The sequence below is a fragment of the Prosopis cineraria genome, unplaced genomic scaffold, assembly GCF_029017545.1.
Source record: "Prosopis cineraria cultivar Desert tree isolate PC_DT_omini unplaced genomic scaffold, ASM2901754v1 PC13, whole genome shotgun sequence".
Lineage (NCBI taxonomy): Eukaryota > Viridiplantae > Streptophyta > Magnoliopsida > Fabales > Fabaceae > Prosopis > Prosopis cineraria.
In genome coordinates this window covers 11,778,034-11,800,582 of record NW_026555344.1, presented here as the reverse complement: position 1 = coordinate 11,800,582, position 22,549 = coordinate 11,778,034, and the positions used below count along the sequence as shown (strand labels likewise).

The window sequence follows — 22,549 nt, the reverse complement described above, 5'->3', positions numbered from 1 at the left end:
TAAGCGAGCTGGGAGTGTTTTATCTGCAACAACAGCATTTCATCGATAGAAAATAATTTTTCTGGGTAAACGATTGTTGGCCATAAACGATTGCGTAAATTATCAATTGACAATAGCCTATCCATTCTTGGCAGGATAAATGATTTCTTGTGTGTTAATGATTTCATTATTGTTTAAGGGTAGGATCATGCTTCTGGGTACACATGCGATCATTCAGTTTGCGACTTTGTGTAGCTAATATATGAGATAATCTGGTGCAATACTAATACGTTGACAAATATCTGATATGAATAACTTTACATGTTATCAATAGTGTTTTCTTGTGTTGTCAATATGCTATGAATAGTTGTCAATACATTGTACTGTGCAGGCTGACCTATAAGAATGCAAGTATTGCTGGAAAACATGTATTTTGTTATGTTTTTTCTCATATAGGACATTTTATATATTATTCACAAGCATCTGATGCAAGCTTGTTTTGTTGAAAAATCTCTGTTATAAAACAACATTGCGTCTCGTCAATAGTGGATAAATTTGTTGTCAATACACTGTGTGTAGTTGTCAATACATTGTGTGTGGTGCAGGTTGACCTGTAAGATGGCAAGTTCTTCTGGAGAACATATATTATTTTTTTCAATAGAGGGGAGCATTTTCAAAATGATGACCAAGGAAGTATGCCAACGAATAAAAGAAGGGAATCTCAATTCTAAAACAAAGGAGTTTATCATTGTGGTAGATGCCATGAGACTGGTGATAACTCCAAGACTTGCAAGAATCCTAATCTATGCTAGAAAATATTAGAGACAAGTGTATTTTTTTGTTTATGTATTTGGAATTGTTTTTGTTTACTTTTTTGTTTATTACATCTAATGTATTAGTACTTGTTAATAGCAAATGCATAGCTTATAAATGAAGTGATACCTTGTAGTTAATGACTAATGACAAATAGTCAAAAGTTCTTGCACCTTATTAATTTTTAAAGGAAATAACAACGCCTAGTGCCTCAGCACTTGTCAATGATGAATTAATAGATTATCAATATTGTTATAAACACTTGTCAATTTCAACGGCAGGTAGTCAACAGGTTCTTTTAATTGTTTGATTTTTGAATGGAATAACAGCACCTATTGTTCTAGCACTTGTCAATGGCAAATTAATAGTTTGTCAATATAGTTATAATCACTTATCAATTGCCAATGGCAAGTAATCAACATATTCTTGCACCTTGTTAATTTTTAAAGGGAATAACAGCACCTAGTGCCTCAGCACTTGTCAATGGCAAATTAATAGTTTGTCAATATAGTTATAATCACTTGTCAATTGCCAGCAGCAAGTAGTCAACAGGTTCTTTTAATTGGTTGATTTTTGAAGAGAATAACAGCACCTATTACCCCAGCACTTGTCAATGGCAAATTAATAGCTTGTCAATATAGTTATAACCATGTGTCAATAAAGTAATAACCACTTGTGAACATTTAATTAATAAAATAAACTGTTTATCACATTTACAAACTTGTAATTAGCATTCATAATAGCATTATCTAAATTAACTATACAAAAGGACATGATTATCAATAAAATTATATCCTGAAGTTCTATAAAAAAATCTTCTATTTCCTCTTCATTTGCTTGATTTTCTCCCTTATGCATATTTCACGAGTTGGGGGGTCAAAGGCACGCATCAACTCTCCACAAATATCTCTCTAGATTTTTTTACAAGACACATCAATTAGTCTATCGAATCCTAATTTCTCTACCCTTTTCCATAATTTCTCATTTTCCTTCACATACTTTGCTACTTCACTAAATTGACTAGGAGAGCAACATGTATGGAATGGAATAGTATATTTCTTCACTGTTGTCTTTGCTTTCTCTTCCATCTTCCTTTATCTAGAAAAAAAAAATAGAAAATTTTTATTAGATATGATGAAAATTGCATAATAGTCATTAATACTAAGTTTCAACTCAGAGATTTTTGCATTGGCATTATTTATTAATATCCATAAGGAAGAAGCAAACACAAGTCACAGAGGTAAATGGTTCACTAGTCAATAGAGCATACTATTATTGTTAATGGAGTTTGTGGTTGTAGCTATTGGAGTAATTAGTTGTCATTTATGGAATAAATAATTTTTGTCAATAGAGCATATAGTTGTTGTCAACAAAGAAAGCAATTATCGTCAATGGAGAAATTCATAGATACTTAAAATTACAGATTTTTTAGAAACTATTGAAACATACAAATAGGTACCTTAAATAATTACAAAAATTTCATGCATAGCTACACTTTTGTAACAACCAAGAAATATACTTGATTATTTATAAATCCCTAAAGATGAAAACTGAAGCAAAAATGGAAACTTTAACAGTAATTTTAGAAATAGTTCACATAACCTTTTTCCATATTAGGCAATGTCTTTGTCTCAAAAGTCAAGAAATCATCTAACAATTACTATCCTGGATCGGGATGCTGCCAAAGTAAGCAAACTACTATTTCCTTCTCTTAGAGTTCAACAAAGCCATGCATTCATATTTCCCAAATGCTTCTTTGTAATCAAGTAAAGTCCATTCTCCTCCAGAAATAAATATAAAAAGCAAAGAGACTAACATGTATTATGCAATTTTGCAAACTGAAAAGCTAAACATTCTGCATCATAGAACTAAGGTTCTAAGATTAGCAACAAAGTTTCATAAAATGTCAGCTGGGATTTCCAAAACTATGGATAGAAAAGCCAAGATTGATAAATTATTTGACAATCTATAAATTCCCACAATTTCCTTTCATTGCTTTTAGCTAATTATCATATAAGAGTGATTTTCCCATTAAAATTCACGTGTTGGAATTGTTTTGCACTGAAAGCTATCAATTTTGCAACTAATAAACTAAGGCCTCGTTTGGTATGATGGAAGAGTTTTTAATGGAATCGGAATCAGAATCGGAATCAAAATCAAAATAGAATTGAGTTTTAAAAGTGTGTTTGGTATGAAGATGGAATTCTAATATAATATTAATTTATATATGTAATTAAAATAGAAAAAGACTAAATTACCCTTTTTTTAAATTAAAAAGACCTATCTTGTTATAAATGGACAAAAAAGATGAGGATAGTGGGGTCCATAAATTGAATTCAAGAGAATTGAAGCAATTCTATGGTCAATATGATGGAATTGGATTCTAGCATTTTTGGTGGAATTATGATTCTTAGGAATTGCAACTCTTGCATACCAATCATGTTTAAATTAGGATTCCATCTTTGATTCTATTTCCACCTTGCCAATTCAATGCTACCAAACATGGCCTAAGAGTTTATCTTATAAGAATTCAGAGCCAACCACCAAAAGATAACTCAATTGCGTCATAAAATGACCATAAACAGACATGTTCACCATAACACTAAAAGAAATGTACAAGCACACGTGCCTATAAGCTACAAATCAATAAAATAGTTCAGCACACTCATAAATTGGAAAAAGAGACCATACGCAACTTCTTTACATTTTGCATTTAATTTGAATAATTGAATATATCAGGACAGACTAACAGATATCTTTATGAATATACCAAACATCAACAAAATTTGAAATGACACAGTGAATCCCAAAGAAATGTAGATTCGTACAAAGTTCTTGAAATACTAACCATTATTTAATGAAATCAAAATTACAACCATCACTTCATTTTTGAGATAGAAAAAGGAAAATCCAAATTTAAAATGAATAACAAGAGAAGAAAAAGGAAAATCCAATGCCTAGAGGAAGGTGCTGGTGAGATGGCGCGAGAGGATAGAAGAGACAGTTCGATGATAGTGGTTAAGGCAAATATGAGTCAGTGAAGTGGGAGTGTGCTACTTTCTTTGTTTACTCCCTCAAGTCTTGGACTCTCTAATGCAAGATGTTATAGTCTTCTCCTTTGGAATGCGACTATAAGAATGGTGGACGACGATGAACTTTGAAAGACGCCAGAATGAGCAACACAAAATCGTTCACTGTAGGCTTCAACTTTCATGGGTTTGTGGAAAACAGAGTGAATTTCAAGTATTTCAAATACAGGGCAAAAGGGTAATTTCATTTTTAAATTTATTCACCCTTAGGTCCTTGAGGATCTGACAGCTATTTCTTGAATTCATAGGACCTTACTGTATTTTAAGTGCTTCTATGAGACCTTAGACTAATTTTCCCATAAAAAATCTCTCTCATATCACAGTCAAAAATTAAATTAAAAAAATTCTTCCATGTATACACTTGGCAACCTCACTTAGATTTTTAAAAAAATTCCTTCATGTCTACATTTGACAAGTGATTGCCCTCAATCTCAATAATCAAGGTTTACTATTGCTATGAGAGAAGGCAAGTCTTGTCAACATCTGAGTTAGGTTTTGGGATTGAGGTGATGTAGAGAAAACAAGATGTTGAGTTTGAGAGGGAGAGTAATTTTTTCAAGAAAAAGAATCTCAGTCGAGTAGTACACATGGATAAATTTTTTGAATTTAATTTATGACTGTGATATGAGAGAGGTTTTTTTTTTTTAATTCTTGACAAGGCATTGAATTGAATGCCACATATACACACGCATAGGATCTACTAACTTAAATTCATGTTTGTATGTGACACGTGAACACCAAGATATGTGTGATTAAATTTTTTAACATTTAAAGCAAAAATGACCTAAAATCAAGTTTAGGATATGAGGTGTCTTTAAGTGAATAGTTCATGGGCAAAAGTGACATTATTAATTGCTGATTGGTCATCCACTTGGATTCCACATGTACATTTTTGTTAAAAAAATTTGTTAGCAGGCACATTAATGACAGGGTGGAAATGAATGTGTTTTTAAATGTTTTGGGGGAAAATGATCAATAATTGAGTTCAGGAAACCTGCAGACCTTATGTAAATAGTTTAAGAGTAAACATGATGCTTAACCCAAATAAATCAAGGGTTAAAGGGCAGATTTTCTCTAAAAGTTTTTTGATAGGTAAAATTGGTATTCTTAACTTTCATATTGTCATCCCGGAAGTTTAAAACATGATGCAATCTCACCCTATAATAACATTTGATTAATATTGACTGTTATTTTAAAGGCTAAAGGGAAATTTTGCGTTAAAAGTTTATCTAAAAAAGTAATTGGTATCTTAAACTTTTGATTAGTGCAATGTTTTGGAGTTATCAACTCTCAGCTAAGAAGAATATTCCAACAATATGTTATAGCCAAAAATCAAAAGAAGATTTTGAGTTGAAAGTATTGAACACTTCTAAGTCAAAATATAAGCTAGTCTATATATGTTGCCATGGTAGGCAAGTCTGAATTTAGTATTTGATCATACACTGCTTAAAAATAGGCAATTTGTGATGATATTGTCATCTCAACCACTATTTGGGACGGAACACGTTGCATCGTAAATATGCTTGTCAAAAATTATTTGTGATGGAATTTTCATTTCCACCACAAATTTGTGATGCAACATTTGGGATGGAATTATGTCAACCATTATGTGATAGAATTTGTTGTCATAAAGGCGTCATACATAAGCATGCCAAATCTATTTCAAACATTGCGACAGAATTCATCATCACAAATATGTCCCAATTTTTGTTAAGGACAAAATTGTCACAAATCCATATAAAAATTTGTTATTTGTAAATAAATATATCCATTGCAAACCCATCCCAAAAATTTCATAATGCACTGTCCAATTATTAATTTAATTTTAATTGTTATCTTAGCAACTCAGACGTCACTAGTAGTTAGACTGTCACTGCCATGTTCAGTCGTTGCATCTCAATGTCTGCGTTTGCCTCTCAGTCTCTTGCACATTGCGTCTTGTTTCTCAGCAACTCGACCTTAATTAGCAACTCACTCTTAGAGCCTCCATCGCTGTCAAGTCAAGCTCCCAATCTCAGTCTTGATCTCTCACATCTACATCCAATCTTCCTTATTTCACTTTGTTGCTCTCAGTCTTGCTTTCTACTTGACGATCTCACCAGTTTCACTTTCAAACTTGATCTCACTCTATTCTCAATTTCTCATAAGCAACTGCTATTAATCTCACTATGTCATTGCACAATCACTGTGACAGGCTCGTAGCTCACAATTTCACTCTAATTTTAGCTACTATTTTTGTTTTATTGGCATTTAGAGAAGGAATGCTTGGTTTATTTTCCTGTGAACAAATAAGACAATGGTTTGGCTTGCTTTTGACAAATTGAGAAATGATTTAACACTTTAATTTATAATTTGATCTATGAAAATTATCATAGTAATTTGTCTCTTTTATATTTATTTTAAAAAAAGATAAAAGGGCCTAATGCCAGCAATCCTAAGCATGCAGGCTTGAGGGCTGAGCTTTGCAAAATTAAACATGTACTTAAAGTTTTTTCGTCAACTAACAATGTTATCGAAATCTATTCAATAGATAAAAGGGCTTAAAAATTTTACAACATAATCTAGGTATATATATTTTTATTAGTATAACTGTTAATAATTTCTAGATTAATAATTTACAAAAGAACCCAAATTCCATTATTTTACTTTTAATTATAACTACTGTACATAATCTTATAAACATATAATAATGTTGGGACGGATTTACGACACCTTTGCAACATAATTTAGGGTGTCACAAAATTTTCATCACAAATCTCTCATTTTCTAATAATGATAGTTAAATCTATACAAGTTGAGATGTGCTCATGAGCAAAATAAAGGAAAGGCTGAATTTTGCTCAAGGGAAAGTTTGTGAAATGCTTGGAATAGAGTTTCCTGCTCAAGTAGTCTCGAGCAAGACTCCTTGTCAAAAAAATCTAGATACATGAATTATTTTTTAACATTGATAATGGATTGTAAGATTTTGTTTTGAATTAAACATAAAAAGTTTAGGATATCAATTGTTTATTAAAAAAAACTTTTGAAGTAAAATTGTTATTTAATGTTAGTCATAATTTTTCAACCACGTTTAACGTAGTCAAATGTTTCTATTATAAGGTGAAGTTATATCATTTTTTAAACTTTTGGCGTAATACAAAACTTAAAAATCTCAAACTGCAAAGTTAAAGAAATTTGGGTAGAGTTCCCTTTAAAAGCTGGACATTCCAAAATTTTATAATTAAAAATATTCTCATGACAAATCACAACCAATCAATTTCAACAATTTGATACATTCAAAAACTATATACAACAACCAAAATTCAAATACGAGCTAAGATTTAATCAAACTATATGCACATGATCAACTAGTAAGTTTAGCTACTTAAGAACTAATTAAAAAAAATTACCTTTATTCCCAACAATAACCTCAACATCATTTAATCCCAGCAACACACAAATCAATTAGGTGATGAAAATACAAAAAAGAAGAAAAAGAAAAATACCTTGAAGCAGAACACTAACGTGAGGGAGAAGACAAACCACAAAAAATTGGAGCTTAAAGCTGCCCACCCAAAAATTGAAACAACCAAGCATGAGAATTTGAACAAAAATTCAAATTTGAACAAAAATTGAATCCTATTGGATTGGGAGTGTAGTGAAAAATTAAAATTAAAAAACCCAATCACAATTGTGGACCGATTAAATTCTTTTAAGTCAAGGTAGATAGAAGAAGTACTTTTTGTATGTCAAACTTTTGAGCTTCCCTTAAGCATTTGGATCTCAAGAATTAATAACCTAAATTAGCTCCCTCTACCATTATCCACACAAACAGCTTTCAATACAAACAGCGTGCTAGCGCTCCCAATATCCTTCTATGCAAAAGCCTTGGAAGATATGATCTTATAGCTTTAATCAGGTGTTCCTTTTCTTTTTCCTTTTTCTAGGGCATGTTTGTGGCTCAAAAGTTTTGCCTTCAAGAGAATGTATATATGACAGAAAATTTGTCCTTATCTATCTTATATAAATTAGGGCTTTTGTTGTCCCTTATGGGCCAATGAAAATAAAATTTAATTTATCTTATAAATTAAATCTATAATATCATATCTCATTTGAATTTATCTCATAAATTTAAATTATAAAACTGATATAAAATCATCTCATATCATATTAGTTATTAAATTTAACTTATTATATAATACTAAATTTAAAACTAACACAATATAATATAATATATAATATATATATATATATATACATGTATATATATATATATGCACACACACATGAATGTATAGAATCAGTAATTCGAGCGAGCCGGGCTTATTTAGGTCGAGCTTAATTCAAGCAGGACTTATTTAGATTTGGCTTAAAATATCATACTCTCTTAAAAAAGTCCATATAGTTAGGCCTAGTCCTAACTTTTTTTCTGCAGGGGTTGGGTTGACTCGTCGAACTTGGATAATATTGCCAATTCTATATAAATATAGAGTTGAAAATTTCAGTGGTCAGGCTTATTTGAGTTGGGCTCAATTCAAATCGAGCTTAAAATATCATATCCTCTTTAAAAAGCCCATATAACAAAGTTTGACCCTAACTATTTTCGGGTTAGTTTAGGCTAACATATCAGGCTTAACCTGAATTACTAGCTCTACAGAGAGATATATATATATATATATTGAATATATATATATATATATATAATATTATATTTTGAATTTATATTTCATATAAATATATATAAATATTTATCAGATAAGTATTCAAATATATATATATATATAAAATTAGTTAATCTTAAATAAAGCATTACATTTATTAAATCTAGACACATTCTAGATTCAATAAACTTGGACATTATAACTCGAGTTGAGCAGTTATTGTGTGTGATCTTGTAAGTCCATATGAAGTTGGCAGTAAGTCAATAACGTTACTAGCCTATAAGTTACAAGCAACCTCTAACAAGACATTGCAACTATCTAATTCATATAGAGATCAACAATTCAATGTAACCTATCATATAATCGTATTATATCCCTTTTGTCACGCGATATTTTGATCAAGTGTGAGAGATGAAATTATCATTTTTCTTTACTTGAACATTACTTTTTTTATCTTTGAGTAGACTGACTATAGCAATGAAAAAACCTTTTTCATTATAGTATGGTCATATATTTTTTCAGTCTTACTCATTAAGAAGCCCAATAGTATCTCTCAATTAATGTAAGGGACAAATTCCATCTTGACCACTCATATTCCTCTACATGAATATCACTAAACTCAACTATAACCTTTATGTCACCCGGTTAAAAGTAACTTTTAACTAGGTCAAAGTTCAGTGGTCATCATATAGAAATTCATGATGATTTCAGGTCAAAGGGCTTAATAATGTGGTTACGTATGAGATAAGTTTATAACTTGTTCTATACAACTTTCTCATAGCGGGTTAATCCAGCACCTTGTATCCTTTCAAGTGTTTACAACTTTGATTTATATCTCTATAATTAATTAAAGTCATAGTAATATTGTTTCATCTATGATCCTTTAGAGATGATTGACTAAAAGCATTTAGGATAATCACTATAGTTTATTTAAGGATACCGTTATCATAATAAACATGCAATTAATATGATAATAAAAAAAATTCATTAAATAACAATGTTCATAGTATAATAATTGACTCTATAGCACAATTTCTAACAGTTCCAACCACAGATTGAAGACATGCTAACCTAGAAGATGCCAGCACCAAGACTCAACACTCCAAAACCTAGGACCACGGATTGAAGCAATGAATTCGAGCTTCAGACATGATGAACAATGCGAGAATTGATAAGATGAAAGCACGAGAACCATGAATCACGGTGACGATTAATCAAGAGGACAAAAGTATTAGGTAGTGCAAGGTAGTCGTTGATGGAACAAAGAGGCCTTCTGAGACGATGAAGTGTGGAGAATGAACATGGAGAGGGTTTTTGAATTTTAGAAAAGAATTTCTAGAGCGGTTGTTCAAAGTAACTGATCTGTAATTAAAAATTATTTTTTCTATTTTTTTAATGCTTTCCAGACAACCAGTCTTGAAAGTAATTTTAAAATTTAATTTTTAAGAAAAATAAAAGCCTTTCTAAACTGGTTATTAGAAAGTGAAAAAAAAAATCCAGAAAAATCAAAAAAAATTTCCAAACTGATTACACGATTATTTGGTTTAGAAAGTACAAAAAATATTTGTTTTATTTAAAATAAAAAATCATCTTTCTAGACCAGTTTTATCGACGGTTGGACTAGAAACGTCTATAGAACCGGTTTAGAGAGTCTAATAACTCATGGTTTAATTACGAGAATGCGACTAACTCAATTTTCAAAACTTCTGGCGCAGAACCTGTTGAGAATGGCAGGTTTAGAAGCCTTCTTTTACACTAGTGCGATCCAAAATTAAAGATATCAATTGCATCAGAAAAAAAAAATTCGATGACAAATTTACCCTTTAACCTTATAATTAATCGATGTAACTGATATGATCTCCAACGAATATAGTTTATTGTAATCAATCAATCTATAAGTTTTTATTTTTTAAAAAATTATCACATAAATGAACCTTTAGGTCATGTTTGATATGGATAAAAGGAATTTCAAAAGAGAGATAGAGAGAATTATTTTTTTTTTCATGTGCTTGGCCCACATTATTTAAGTTAACAAAAAAAAAAGTGATACTTTTTCTTCACGAGGTAGGCCTTGTTTCCATATGTTAAGAAAATGGGTTTGCTATGAAATAAAAAATGTATTGTCAATTTTGTCTTGAGGTTGTAAAATATTTTGACTATTTTATCCCTTCTTATTCAAAATGTTTATTTATCACTTTTTCTAAGAAATATGTTTTATATAAATATTAAAATGCCATATCTCTTCAAAGTATTATCTTTCTATTTTACATAAAAATAGTTTCCATTATTTCTAGACTTCTAGAGAACTTCTATCAGGGCAAAGACACTTCAATATTAAAAAATATGTATATATTTCAGGGCAAATGACTAACCACGAACAGTCACAAAAGTGGGTCAAATAACGTTTTGTACAGTTGGCTATAACCCTCTTCTGGTTTAATATATGATCTTGTTCTTTATTAATAAAAAGTGTCAAATGTGGGCATTTTGCTTTTCTTATATCCTCTTTTTTATTTTTTATCTTTTGTTTCGACTCCATTGTACTGTATAGGATGCCAATCGAACTCTTGGCTTGATTGTGGGACCATTCTGACCCCTCGAGTCAAATCGCGAGTTCCCATTGTAGAGGACAAAGACGTTTCAAATCTATACCTATAGCAAGTAATTTTAGACAAATTTCAAAAACACTAAACCCTTTTTTTAAAAAAAATAATAATAATTGTGTGTAAATCTATAAAGTGTACGGACAGATTGATCAACCCAATGAAACAGGCACTTGGATAATCTTCTGGTCCATTATACATATTCCTAAATTTGTATACCTATAGCATGAATAATTCCTCAAAACGTGTAACATCTGATAAGTTGCTGTGACGAAACCTGTATCTATGTTGATCAACTATACCATCAATTGGTGGGGATGATGGAATTCAGCTGAATTGTTTGAATGAGTTGAGACTCAGGCAAGTTGAGAGGAGGCAGAGAGAAGGGACTCCTAGTGGAGCTTCCTGCTCGGATCTCCTGAATGGTATGCAGAGCGGCGACGGTGTTCCGGAATATGCCTTCTCCGGCAACAACGATGGCGTCTCTCGCTTCTCTCGCTCTCTCCGCCAAGTCTTCCTCCGCCGGGAACACCACGTCGATCATGCTCTCACATTTCCTCACAAGTTTTGAGATTTGGTCCGTCGCATAGAACGGTTGCTCCAACACTTTCTGTATGAATGGTAGCCTCAGTAGCCCCCCTGTCCTCTTGTCGTACTTTTTCAGTATTTTTGCCAGCCCTGCAAGAAACCCACAAGTTCCAATATATCATCATTACGATAATTGAGGCCCATACATATTTCTTTATTAAGCTGTGTATCACTGGTCATAAAAAAAAGAAAAGCTGTGGATCACTGGCCTCCGAGTGATTTTGTTCTTTGTTTGGACCTGGGCCATCTTTCTGTAGTAAGGAAAAACTAAGACATGGTTTGGACTCAACAGAGCTCAATAAAAATCGAGTTACAAAATACCAGTTGTTGTGTGGGCCCACAAATCTTGTCCGAAGGACAATTCTCTACCACCCTTTTCATATTTATTTTCCTCTTTTTCATATTTATTTCTTTTAAGCTGGAATCAACCACAAAGCCCATAACAACCACAATACCGGTCCGGAAAGGTCACAAAATGGGCCTCTCTAAGAAGTTAGAACCAGACAAAAGACCCAGTTAAACAAATGAAAACTGACTGGTTTTCATAAGACTGGGTTTTTTGTTAGGAAAAAAAAAAGTTTTTTAAGGCCTAAATGTTTTCAAAAACTATTCACAAACTCGCCTAATCCAAACCCATGGGAACATCATTGTATATCCCACAACTCAAACTCAAAATCCTAAAATATAGCTTAAATACCCTCAATTAATTAAATCAAGTGCCACTCGATTGAAAAATATTGCACTAGCTCCTCTTACCACATGAGGCCCACATCTCTTCTCTCTTCAAAATTTAGGGAAAAAGATATAATAAAACATGTGTAAACAATAAGAAATTACCGACAGACTTCAAAATTTTGAAAGCAAAGAAGTATTTTTTTTTTGTCAAAATATGGAAATATTAATAATTTTAGCATGCATGGCTCATGGGACATGAAGTTGAATTTGTTGCTCCTTGTATTTTTATAAAAAAAAATCTGGGTAAATTAGATTTCAAGACTCACACAAGGGTTAGAATATACATTTAAATTTAAAAAATGATTGCAAAAATATTTATAAATTATCTACTAATAAGATCATTACATTCACAATGAGATTTAAACCTATGGCATTATAAGTTAAATCTTAACTAAATAAAACAATATCCATTGGTAATTTAATCCTCATTTTAAAGACAAGTATGGAGAGATCACCTCCAGATTTAGACCAACCATACAATTACAAAATTAGATGACCCAAATTTTCTTATATTTTGCTTTTTGTTTTTAATATATAATAAAATAAAGAAAATTGTTTTAACGGATACTTGGAAATTTAAAAAAAAAATATAGACCAATCAGAATGAAAACAGTACAGATCCCAGTATATTAAAAAAAAAAAAAAAAAAAGAGCATAAGTTGTTAAAATCCGGACGCCATTGAACCTGCACACAAACTTGACAAGTTGCATGAACTTCAATTCAAGTCCACGAGCTCAAATATTCTATTTCTATCCACACACCTCCTTGAAACACATTCTTTCTTTTTCTTTTCTTTTTTTTTCTTTTAATAACTCAGGATATTTGCAATACTCATTATTTGATTTCACGTTATCAATTCCGATATCCTTTAATATAAAACCGAAAATAAATATTATTCACAATAAAATTCTCACAGCAAAACCATGCTTATCCACGTAATTAACAAGAAAACGTGATTTGAAAAAGAGAGGAAGATGAGTGGTACCAGTGTAATTGATGCTACTGTAATTAACTAAGAGGACCATCTCGCCATGGAAATCAACCATATCTTTTCTGATCTTCGCCATCTCTTCCTTATACTTCGTTTCTGAAGCCTCGCTTCCATTTGCTCCCCATCTCTCTCTCACTTCCTTCATCTTCTCTTCCAGCGCCTGCAATTATATTCCCCCAAATTACACTTATTAACCAATTAAATCACTCATCGGCATCAAATTGAAATGATTTTACAAGTTCTATTCAGAGGAAGAATCTATGTACACATATACAGACCTCGTGCCGGATCACGAAATCCTCCTCCTGCTCCACGAAGAAGTTGTTGAACTTGTCGATCTCGTTGTTCAGCAAATACACGAAATCGGCCTCCGCCTTACCGTACTCTCTCACTCCGTCTGGCAACGGCGGAGCCGCCGATATCAGCCGCACAAGCTTCTTCAACTCCTTGTACGACAGGAACTGGTCCCGCCATTCCGGCAAGGACTCCACAATCTGCTTCTTCAGCCGCTTCCCGAACTTCATTATCGATCTCTCACTCTCAGCTCAAGAAATCAAAACAGAGAAACCAAAATCCGCGAGAAAATTGAATCGCGGAAACAAAAGAAAGAGAGGGGGCGGAGAGAGAGAAGCGAATCGAAATTAAGAACAAAAATATCTGAGAGAAGGAAAGTAAGATGAGAAGAATCAAGAGGAGTGAGAAGGGTTTTTATAAGGGGAGGATTAGAATATTAAAGGGGATATGCTTGGCGTGAGGAAGTGGGGGTTTAGAAAAAAGCAAAAAACGAGTCGTGGAACGAAGAGGTATAGGGAATTGGGGGGAGGCATATTCGGGGGATTTACAAAAGCATTTAAATTAAATGGCCATACTTGAGAGTTAAGACCAAAGAAGGAAGGACTTTGAAAAATGAAACAAGCCCTTTTCTGGATGCTACAATGTGGTTCAGTTCCGATGGTTGGGAAATAATTAGTTCGCAACTTCTAAGCCTAACCCTGTAGTGATAATACAGCACCTTTTGATTGGCTAGATTTGTCAACTCTAGTGCTGTTTTTCAATTAAAAACAATTCTGCCTAAAATTGAATTTTAGCCTATTCAAATTCAATGTTTATATTTTAAATGAAAAATTAATCGTGATCATTACACTTCCGTGTCAATTAAAACTTGGTTATCGAATTAGGTGCTCCGATCTCCATCACTGGCCCAATCCCAAATTATACTCATTTAGTCTTATTTATAAATAACTTACAATATATTTTATCAATATTAAAAAAATTTAAAATTCATTAACTTTATCTTAAAAATTTAATAAGTTTTTAACTTTATTTCTATTAAGTATACACACTTCAATAATATTTTTTCTCTCTCTAACATTCAATGGAAGGTAAAAAAAAATTTATGATAAAAATTTAATATCGTAACTTATAAATAGGACCAAAAAAATTATTCTTTTTTTATCCTATAAACAGACTAGAGGGAGTAAAATATTTTTAGAGAAGATTAACGTCCTAAAATATAAGACACTTTAAAAAAAATTAAGATTTCATTGAACAGGCTTATTTCAATATTACTCATTCTCTCTCTTTATAATTAATTACTGTCTCTTTTCTTTTCATTATATTAAATGATACATATTTTTAAAATTTTTTATTTTTTATTTGAAAAGATAAGGTTGTTTAAGTATATTTAATAAGGTTTATTAATATGTAAAATTTTATTTAAAAGTGTCTTATAATTTAAGACAAAAAGAGTATAAAATATCTATAACTACCTCATTGGAATCCAGAGGTGGTTAAGTTATTAATTTTATTTAAAAATATAATAAACTTTAAATTTATTAATTTAACCCATAATTAAATGAAAAAAATTTCAAATTTGCATTATATCTTTTTTCATAATTAATAAATTTAAATATGGGTAGTATTCTAAAAACATAATTAATACCTTATCAAGTATTTTATATTAAAGATTTTAAAAAAATTTCTAGAAGATACCATATAATAGAAACTTGAATAGTATGGTTTTGGCTCAATTAAAAGTTAATTATTGAATTTTGACATAATACAGCCCAATCCTTATCGTTTAAATTGCTTACACCATTGGTCCGTAATGATTAAAAAATTGTTGGATTGCTTTATTTTGAGGATTAGTTGATAACTTTTGGCCCAAAAAAAGAGGATAAGTTGATAACAAATCCTATAGAAAGGATTTTTGTAGGATAAGTTGAAAGACTCTATGCCATCAAAACAATTAAGTTAGAAAGATTTAAGAAAAAAGACTTAACTAAATAGGATTTATATTGTTTCATGTATTAGAATCTCTTTATAAAGAGTTTACTAAGAGCTTGTTTTTGAAAAAGAAGTTGTTTCTAAAATGTTTTAAAGATTTAAATCTAATACAAATGATTTTCACATGTTTTAAAAAGCATAAAATAATTTCACGATAATTTATACATGCACATACCAAAACTTGACCTCTAAAACAACAATTTAACATGTAATTCATGGATGTCTAATCATGCATTTTCTAATCTTATTCAATCACCACAAGCTTAACATATCACATTCAAGTTCTCATACCAAAATATACTAGCCTCATCACGAGGCCACATGAGTTTAATTCACCAAAATGACCAAGTATTCATGAATATCAAATTACAATCCATAATGCAAACATAATGCATAATTGTCCCTAGTCAGGGATCTGTCCATATTCTACTACACAAACAAAGGGGCGACTATACAAGATATGAATCTAGTGTTGAGCCTCTAATCCCTTTCCCTTGCCACTAACTGAATCTTCACCTATAAAATGTTAAATCATAGAGTGAGATAATTATCTTAGTCACGAAAGATTCTAACTTCTAACATATACCGGTATAAACATTTAAGAGCATATAAAGCGAGTAAATAATCATAATTAATGTTATCACATTTGTATATACATGAATGATCATAATTACCCATTTATCTCATCCTTATTCCTTTTGACCGAGTCCATAGACTACAATTTACAAAAGAACCGATCTGTATGAGCGAACTAGCCTAAGCTCTCCAATCTTTGAGGATTAACTCAACCAAAGGTCACTGCTCTCTAAATTTAGACCATGGATTTTCCTAGTCTTGAATCCCACGAGGTGTCATATTGTGCTAAAACCATGCCAACTATATCCGAGTAGGTATACACGGCTAAGTCAGAACCACATTCAACTCCTATCGGAGAAGGTGAACACCATGTTAATGCAACACTAGAACCACCCAAGTGTTGACAATGCTACATAGTCTATTTCACTACTTTCTTCCACCTAGAATGAATTCCTACCCAATTCATTTCACAATCATGCCATGTTAACTTCACATGTTCATATCATGGATACATAATCATGTACAAATCTAAATCATATTTCTCAATCAAACAATTTCTTATAGCTTATTACAATAGTATATTGTACTTGACTTAATCAAATATTTCAGAAAACTAATCACAAATCTACTTTACAACATTTTTCTAAAACATTAAAGAGTATTTTCATACACAACTCTACATTTCATGATTTCACAATACCAAAAATCTTAAACAAGCATATGAAGAAATTTATGTTCTTGACTTCCTCCACCCCTTGAGTTATCAAAGGGGCACCCTAGACAATTCCTCAACTTAATCCTCTACACCTACTCAAGCAAATCTAGATAATTAATGTACAATTAACATTTCCATACTCATCAATTTTACATACCATAAACATAATTTCATAGCTACACATCTCACTCAAAAAATCCCAAAATTCATTTTACTAGTTAACTTTGGTGATCGTTAGTTCCATTAACTTCATTACACTCCAAAGAGCCTAACGATACCCAATTCTAATCCATTTAATTGTCACATTGATAATTTCTCATCTAGGGTTTGCCCAAGTCAAGAAACCCAACCACATAATCATTCTAAAACCCCAACCATGGGTTTAGAAATTTAAATAACATCTTGAACTTATTGGGTTTGGATTAAAGCCTCCATCATTTCAAAAACACCATCACAACCCCCAAAACTAAGCACAAAATTCGTGTAGGAAGAAAAGAGGAAGGTTAAAGACATTTACCCAAACAATTTTTAGCTTCAAACCACTCTAAATAGCTCAAAGCCCTAGCAAAGCAAAATCATTCCTCTTTGCTTCCCTATACTTTTCTTTCTATTTTCTAGTCTTTTTCATAACAGACTTAAATATGATTCATAGCATCCATTGTGGCACATTGTATGTCTGTCATGCAGATGATACAATGAGCCAAATTCACATTTGATCCACTTTACCAAGCCCAAAAGTGATCCAACACTAACCTAGGCCCAATTATAACCCTAGCTAAGGTTCCAATAAGCCCATTAGTGATCCCTAATCATGATAATTTAATTAATTCATTATTTTATCTTTTACCCTTGACTAATTTAATTAATCTCAATTAAATTTTCTAGGATGTTACACTAAATGTAGGTTCAGGTGGTTAAAGCTAAAATATGATAAATTACCATATGCAATTTTTATATTCCTTATCTCTATATTTCCAACATAGTTGTCCTTACTCTGATTTTGTGTGAAAAATCTTTATAATAAAAAGGTTTGAACATTTCTTGAAAATTTTCTAATTGAAATTTGTTTTTGGATTCATTAAGGATACAAAAGAATTTTAAAAATAATATTAACAAGTTTTGAATTTGCTCACTTTTGTGCTTGCTTTTACACTCTGTTTTCAAAAAAAAATTTAGAAGTAAAAAAAATTTTAAATACTCAATTCACCCTCTCTTTGTTGTTGTGGATTCTTTTAAAAATAACTTGTTTTATGAAATGTAAGGATCAACTTCTAAAAATTGTGAAAACTAGATTACACACCAAGTCAAAATTTAAAGATGAGATTTTAATTAAGGTAAAAATATAGGAATTAAATCAGTCTAACTAAAAGTTTTGACGCTGAATTCTATTTGAGTCAAATCTTTAAAGGACAAATGATTAGTTTTTTATATAAAAATAAAAATATTAAAAAATAAATATAAAATATATGACAAATTATACTCTCTAGAGAGATCTCTCAAGTATTCACGAAGATGGATGATTTGAATAGTACGAGGGGGGAAGTTGGATTGGGACCAATAATCTGATTGGATTCAATGATACTTACTAGTTCTCAAATGGTTATATCAACTATTTACGATTGAATGACATTAGGGACTCCATTCCTCTTAAATAAGATTAAGAGTCACCCTATGGCCCTATTTGGTAGGAAGAATTGGGAGTGTGAGATTGGAATTGAGATTGAATAATCCCAGCCTTTTATATTTGGTTTAAGGTAATGGAAAATTTAATCCCAATCCTAATCCTACTTAAGTGGGATTATCCAATACTATCACCCCCTTGGTATTGAAAAACTAATCTTACGTTTAGTTATTTTTAAACTAAATTGCCCTCACCTCTCACCCTCGTCACTCTCCCTCAACCCTTACCCAGTCAGCACACTTTCAGACCAAGCAACGCTGACACTAACGCCCCTCCCATTCGTTGACATCGACGCCGTCCTTCGCTGAAGACCCTCTCATCCACTGATGCCACTTCCAAATCTGAAAGGAGAGGGAGATCAAAAATGAGAGAAGAAGGAGAATGATTGATGACCCAAGATTCTCCTCCACGACATGAATTTGAGCTACGGCCACCTGAACCCTTGTAGATGATGGCGACACCAACAACCTCGCGACAAAACCACGCCTTACTAAGTCACCGATAAACCTCATCTTTACTATAGGCATGATTTTCAAAATTCACCATGTAGCTGAGAGCATCATAATTGAAATCAACAGAGCAACCTTGGCGGGATCTAATCGACCAAATGAGGTTACTGCACTTGTCCTTAAAGTGAGATGATTTTTGATACGTTTTGGACTTGGCGGCAAAAATTGCACAATAGAGTCATCAAGAAGAACAGCCCAAATGGTTTTCAGAACCAATGGTTTCTCCATAAGGCTAATATAATCTTTTCATAATTTATATTTAATTATAAAATAAAGTAAAAGGAAGTATTCCTCACAAATATTACTTCATACCAAACAAAATTTTAAAACCTCATTCCCACACTTAATCCTAACACCAATTTCAGTCTCTCTAAATTGAGACCCACATACCAAATAGGGGCTATTTTTTTTTTTCAAATTCTAGGCTACAGCTATTTTATTTTTTTATTTAAAACTATCGGTAACTAATCAAATTATATATTATTTATGAATCATTCATAGCTTGAGACCTATATATTATTTAAGGTAAATGAACAAATTACCTTTGAACTTTACATCCAATAATACTATAGATCCTAAACTCATTTATTGTGCAAATTATTCCCTCAACTTTTAAAAACAGTGCAATCTAACCCCTGATATTAATAAAAGTTAATTTTTACCATTAGTTAACTAAAAAATTATAGAGAAGGTCTTTTTTTGTAATTTTTTAGGCCCTTGTTCATAATTTTTGAGTCATTTATTGTAATTTTATTGTCTTTTTTTTATAATTTTAGATGCCATTTCCTATCATTTAATAGCTAATTAATAGTTAAAGTTAATTTTTATTAATAGTAAGGATCAAATTATACTGTTTATAAAAGTTAAAAAAATAATTTGTATAATAAAAAAATTCAAGATTTATAATACCATTTGACTTAAAATTTAAGAAATAATTTACACTTTTACCTTATTATTAATGTGAAGAAAAAATCAAAGCAACACCGCCCACTTTATTTTGGTCAACAATCAACACCACCGTACCCACTTGGAGACTAATTTCTAGTCGATTTTGAAAAAAAAAAGAGTAAAATATAATTATCTCTCTTTTATTTGGTTAAAATTTCATGGACTTTACACTTTAATTCAATTTTTAATCCTGCTAAAAAATATTTTGTTAAATATTCTAAATAATTAATTTTTTATTTGTAATTATATTAAAAATTAAAATTATTAATTTACTCTTACAATCTAATTACCTACTCTCTTCCTCCTCCAATTTTAAAAAACTTCAAAAAAATTCAGCATGGCGATATTTAAATAAAAATTTTAAAATATTACATTAAAATTATCAAATTTATAGAAAAATAAAAATAATTTATACTCACCAATTTATCTCTTATTATATTAAATTTTTATTTTATTAGATTTTTTTTTACACATGTTTGAAATATTATTTTAGCCAATAGAGCTATTTAAATATTTTTTGAAAAAACACTAAATAAATAAGTTTGCACAGCTAAAAGATTTAAAATAATGTACAAATATATCCATTAATTTATTTTGGATAACTTGAATGATTTTCAAATAACATATATGTTTAAAGAGGGTTATTTTGATCCAAGTGACGATCAATTAACAATAAAATGGATAAAAATAAAATCTTAAATGCAAAATGGAGGTTTATATTTAGTAACTATTGATTTTAAGAAAGATTTATATAGGTTTTAAAAATAGAGAGGAGTTACTATATTTTACTCAAAAAAACTCAATCAACGACCAAAAAAATTTATGAAAAATTAATAAAAAATTAATTAACAACAAGTTAAAATTAATTTTCATTTTATATGTTATATATAATTAAAAATTATTTATAAATATTGAGCCAACATTTCTACCAATTTGTTAATGTTTTTGTTATAAAATATGAAGAAAATTTACATACTTAGTCTTATATATATAATGTACTTATTTTTAATTAAATTAAGATATGTGGATTTTATATAGATTATTTATTCTATAATAAATTCTTATCATTAATTTTGTTAACATATTAAGATCCACTTGTTATGATTTGATTGTATATAAGTACATTAAATATATAAGTCTTACCTATAAAACATTATTTATAATATAATAACAACAAATGATAATATATTTTGTCATGTCTAAATGTTCCAATCTAGTTAATACAAGAGTTTGAAGAGTGCGTTTTTAATAATTGCTTACATGTGATAATTGAAGAATTGAAGAATACATATGATAATATATGGTAAAGATTTTAGATTGCTTACCTACAAAAAGAAGAAAACATTTTAGATAAAAGATAAAACTAACCTCTTTACGTCATAAAAAGAGACTCATTAAAATGGGATCCGATTGGATTGTGATGGGGAGAGTGGAGATTGAGTTGTGAATAAGGAAGTTTTTGTTTTTGTTTTTGTTTTTTTTCGGTTGGTCGTTTTTTTTTTTTTTTTGGAGGGGGGTGGGTAAAAGGATTATTCGTCGGAATCTACGAGGATTCTTCTGTGAAAATGGCAAATTTCACATTTTATGATTATATGTATATATATGTATGGAAAAAGGCAACATTATTGAAGAAAGTACCTTGAGATTTTCAAAATTTATTGAAAAATGTATCATATTGGAATCTTTAGAACCCATTAATTTCAAAAAAGTACCTTACAAGCAAATATTTTTTACTTAAAGATGCTCGGTGTTTTTAAAGAAAAAGTTTATAGACGTTTTTGCCAAGAAACCGAACAGCATACAAGACTCACACATTCTCTTTAAATTTTTTCCTCTAATAATAGGAAGATTTTGAAGAGAAATCTCTTCTTTCACTATTACCCATCAATTTTATTATGTTGTGTTTCTTTTTACTGTAATGTGATTCATTTCAAAATTTGGAACTATTTTAAAAAATTTTAAATCATTGTATAAAATATAACTTTAAAAATAAAAATACTGTGGGGCGCTTAGTCTAACTAGTTGAAGGAGAATCAACTTATCTTTAATTCTTAAATATGAGTTTTAAAATATGTAATCATATTAAATAAAATATTGAAGGTATCCCAGAGGTACCCATGATACTCTAGGTTTTTTATGACACTGAGTGATGGAATAAAAAAATAAAATAATTATAAATTAAGCTTAAAATTTTAATTATACTTTAATTTCTATAATGATTTCGCGACATCTCCAATCAAACTGATTGGGACATACATTTTAATCAGATTCAAACATCATCTTACCATTACCAAGATCAATAGCTAGTATAATCACCCTTTAAGAGCAAGTGCCTCAGTCATGAAGATAGATAAAGACTTGATTTTATTCACAGATGTCCATTTTTATATTGTAA

At 30.5% G+C, this 22,549-nt stretch overlaps 1 protein-coding gene across 1 annotated transcript; it reads right to left on the bottom strand.

Moving 5' to 3' along the window:
• Positions 1 to 11,272: 11,272 nt before the first annotated feature.
• Positions 11,273 to 14,249, bottom strand: LOC129290417 (SPX domain-containing protein 3-like). Its single transcript, XM_054927174.1, has 3 exons — positions 13,718 to 14,249; positions 13,434 to 13,599; positions 11,273 to 11,802 (listed from the first exon to the last, which is right to left on the bottom strand). The coding sequence occupies exons 1-3, from the start codon at positions 13,961 to 13,963 to the stop codon at positions 11,429 to 11,431; spliced, it is 786 nt and encodes a 261-aa protein (XP_054783149.1). The 5' UTR covers positions 13,964 to 14,249; the 3' UTR covers positions 11,273 to 11,428.
• Positions 14,250 to 22,549: the final 8,300 nt, after the last annotated feature.

What these genes read in the sequence shown, in the direction of transcription:
- LOC129290417 (XM_054927174.1), bottom strand. Translation starts at nt 13,963, where the DNA reads ATGAAGTTCGGGAAGCGGCTGAAGAAGCAGATTGTGGAGTCCTTGCCG. An exon ending in ATTTCGTGATCCGGCACGAG is followed by an intron (nt 13,600 to 13,717) that starts GTCTGTATATGT and finishes ATATAATTGCAG; the next exon opens with GCGCTGGAAGAGAAGATGAA. An exon ending in CAGTAGCATCAATTACACTG is followed by an intron (nt 11,803 to 13,433) that starts GTACCACTCATC and finishes GGTTTCTTGCAG; the next exon opens with GGCTGGCAAAAATACTGAAA.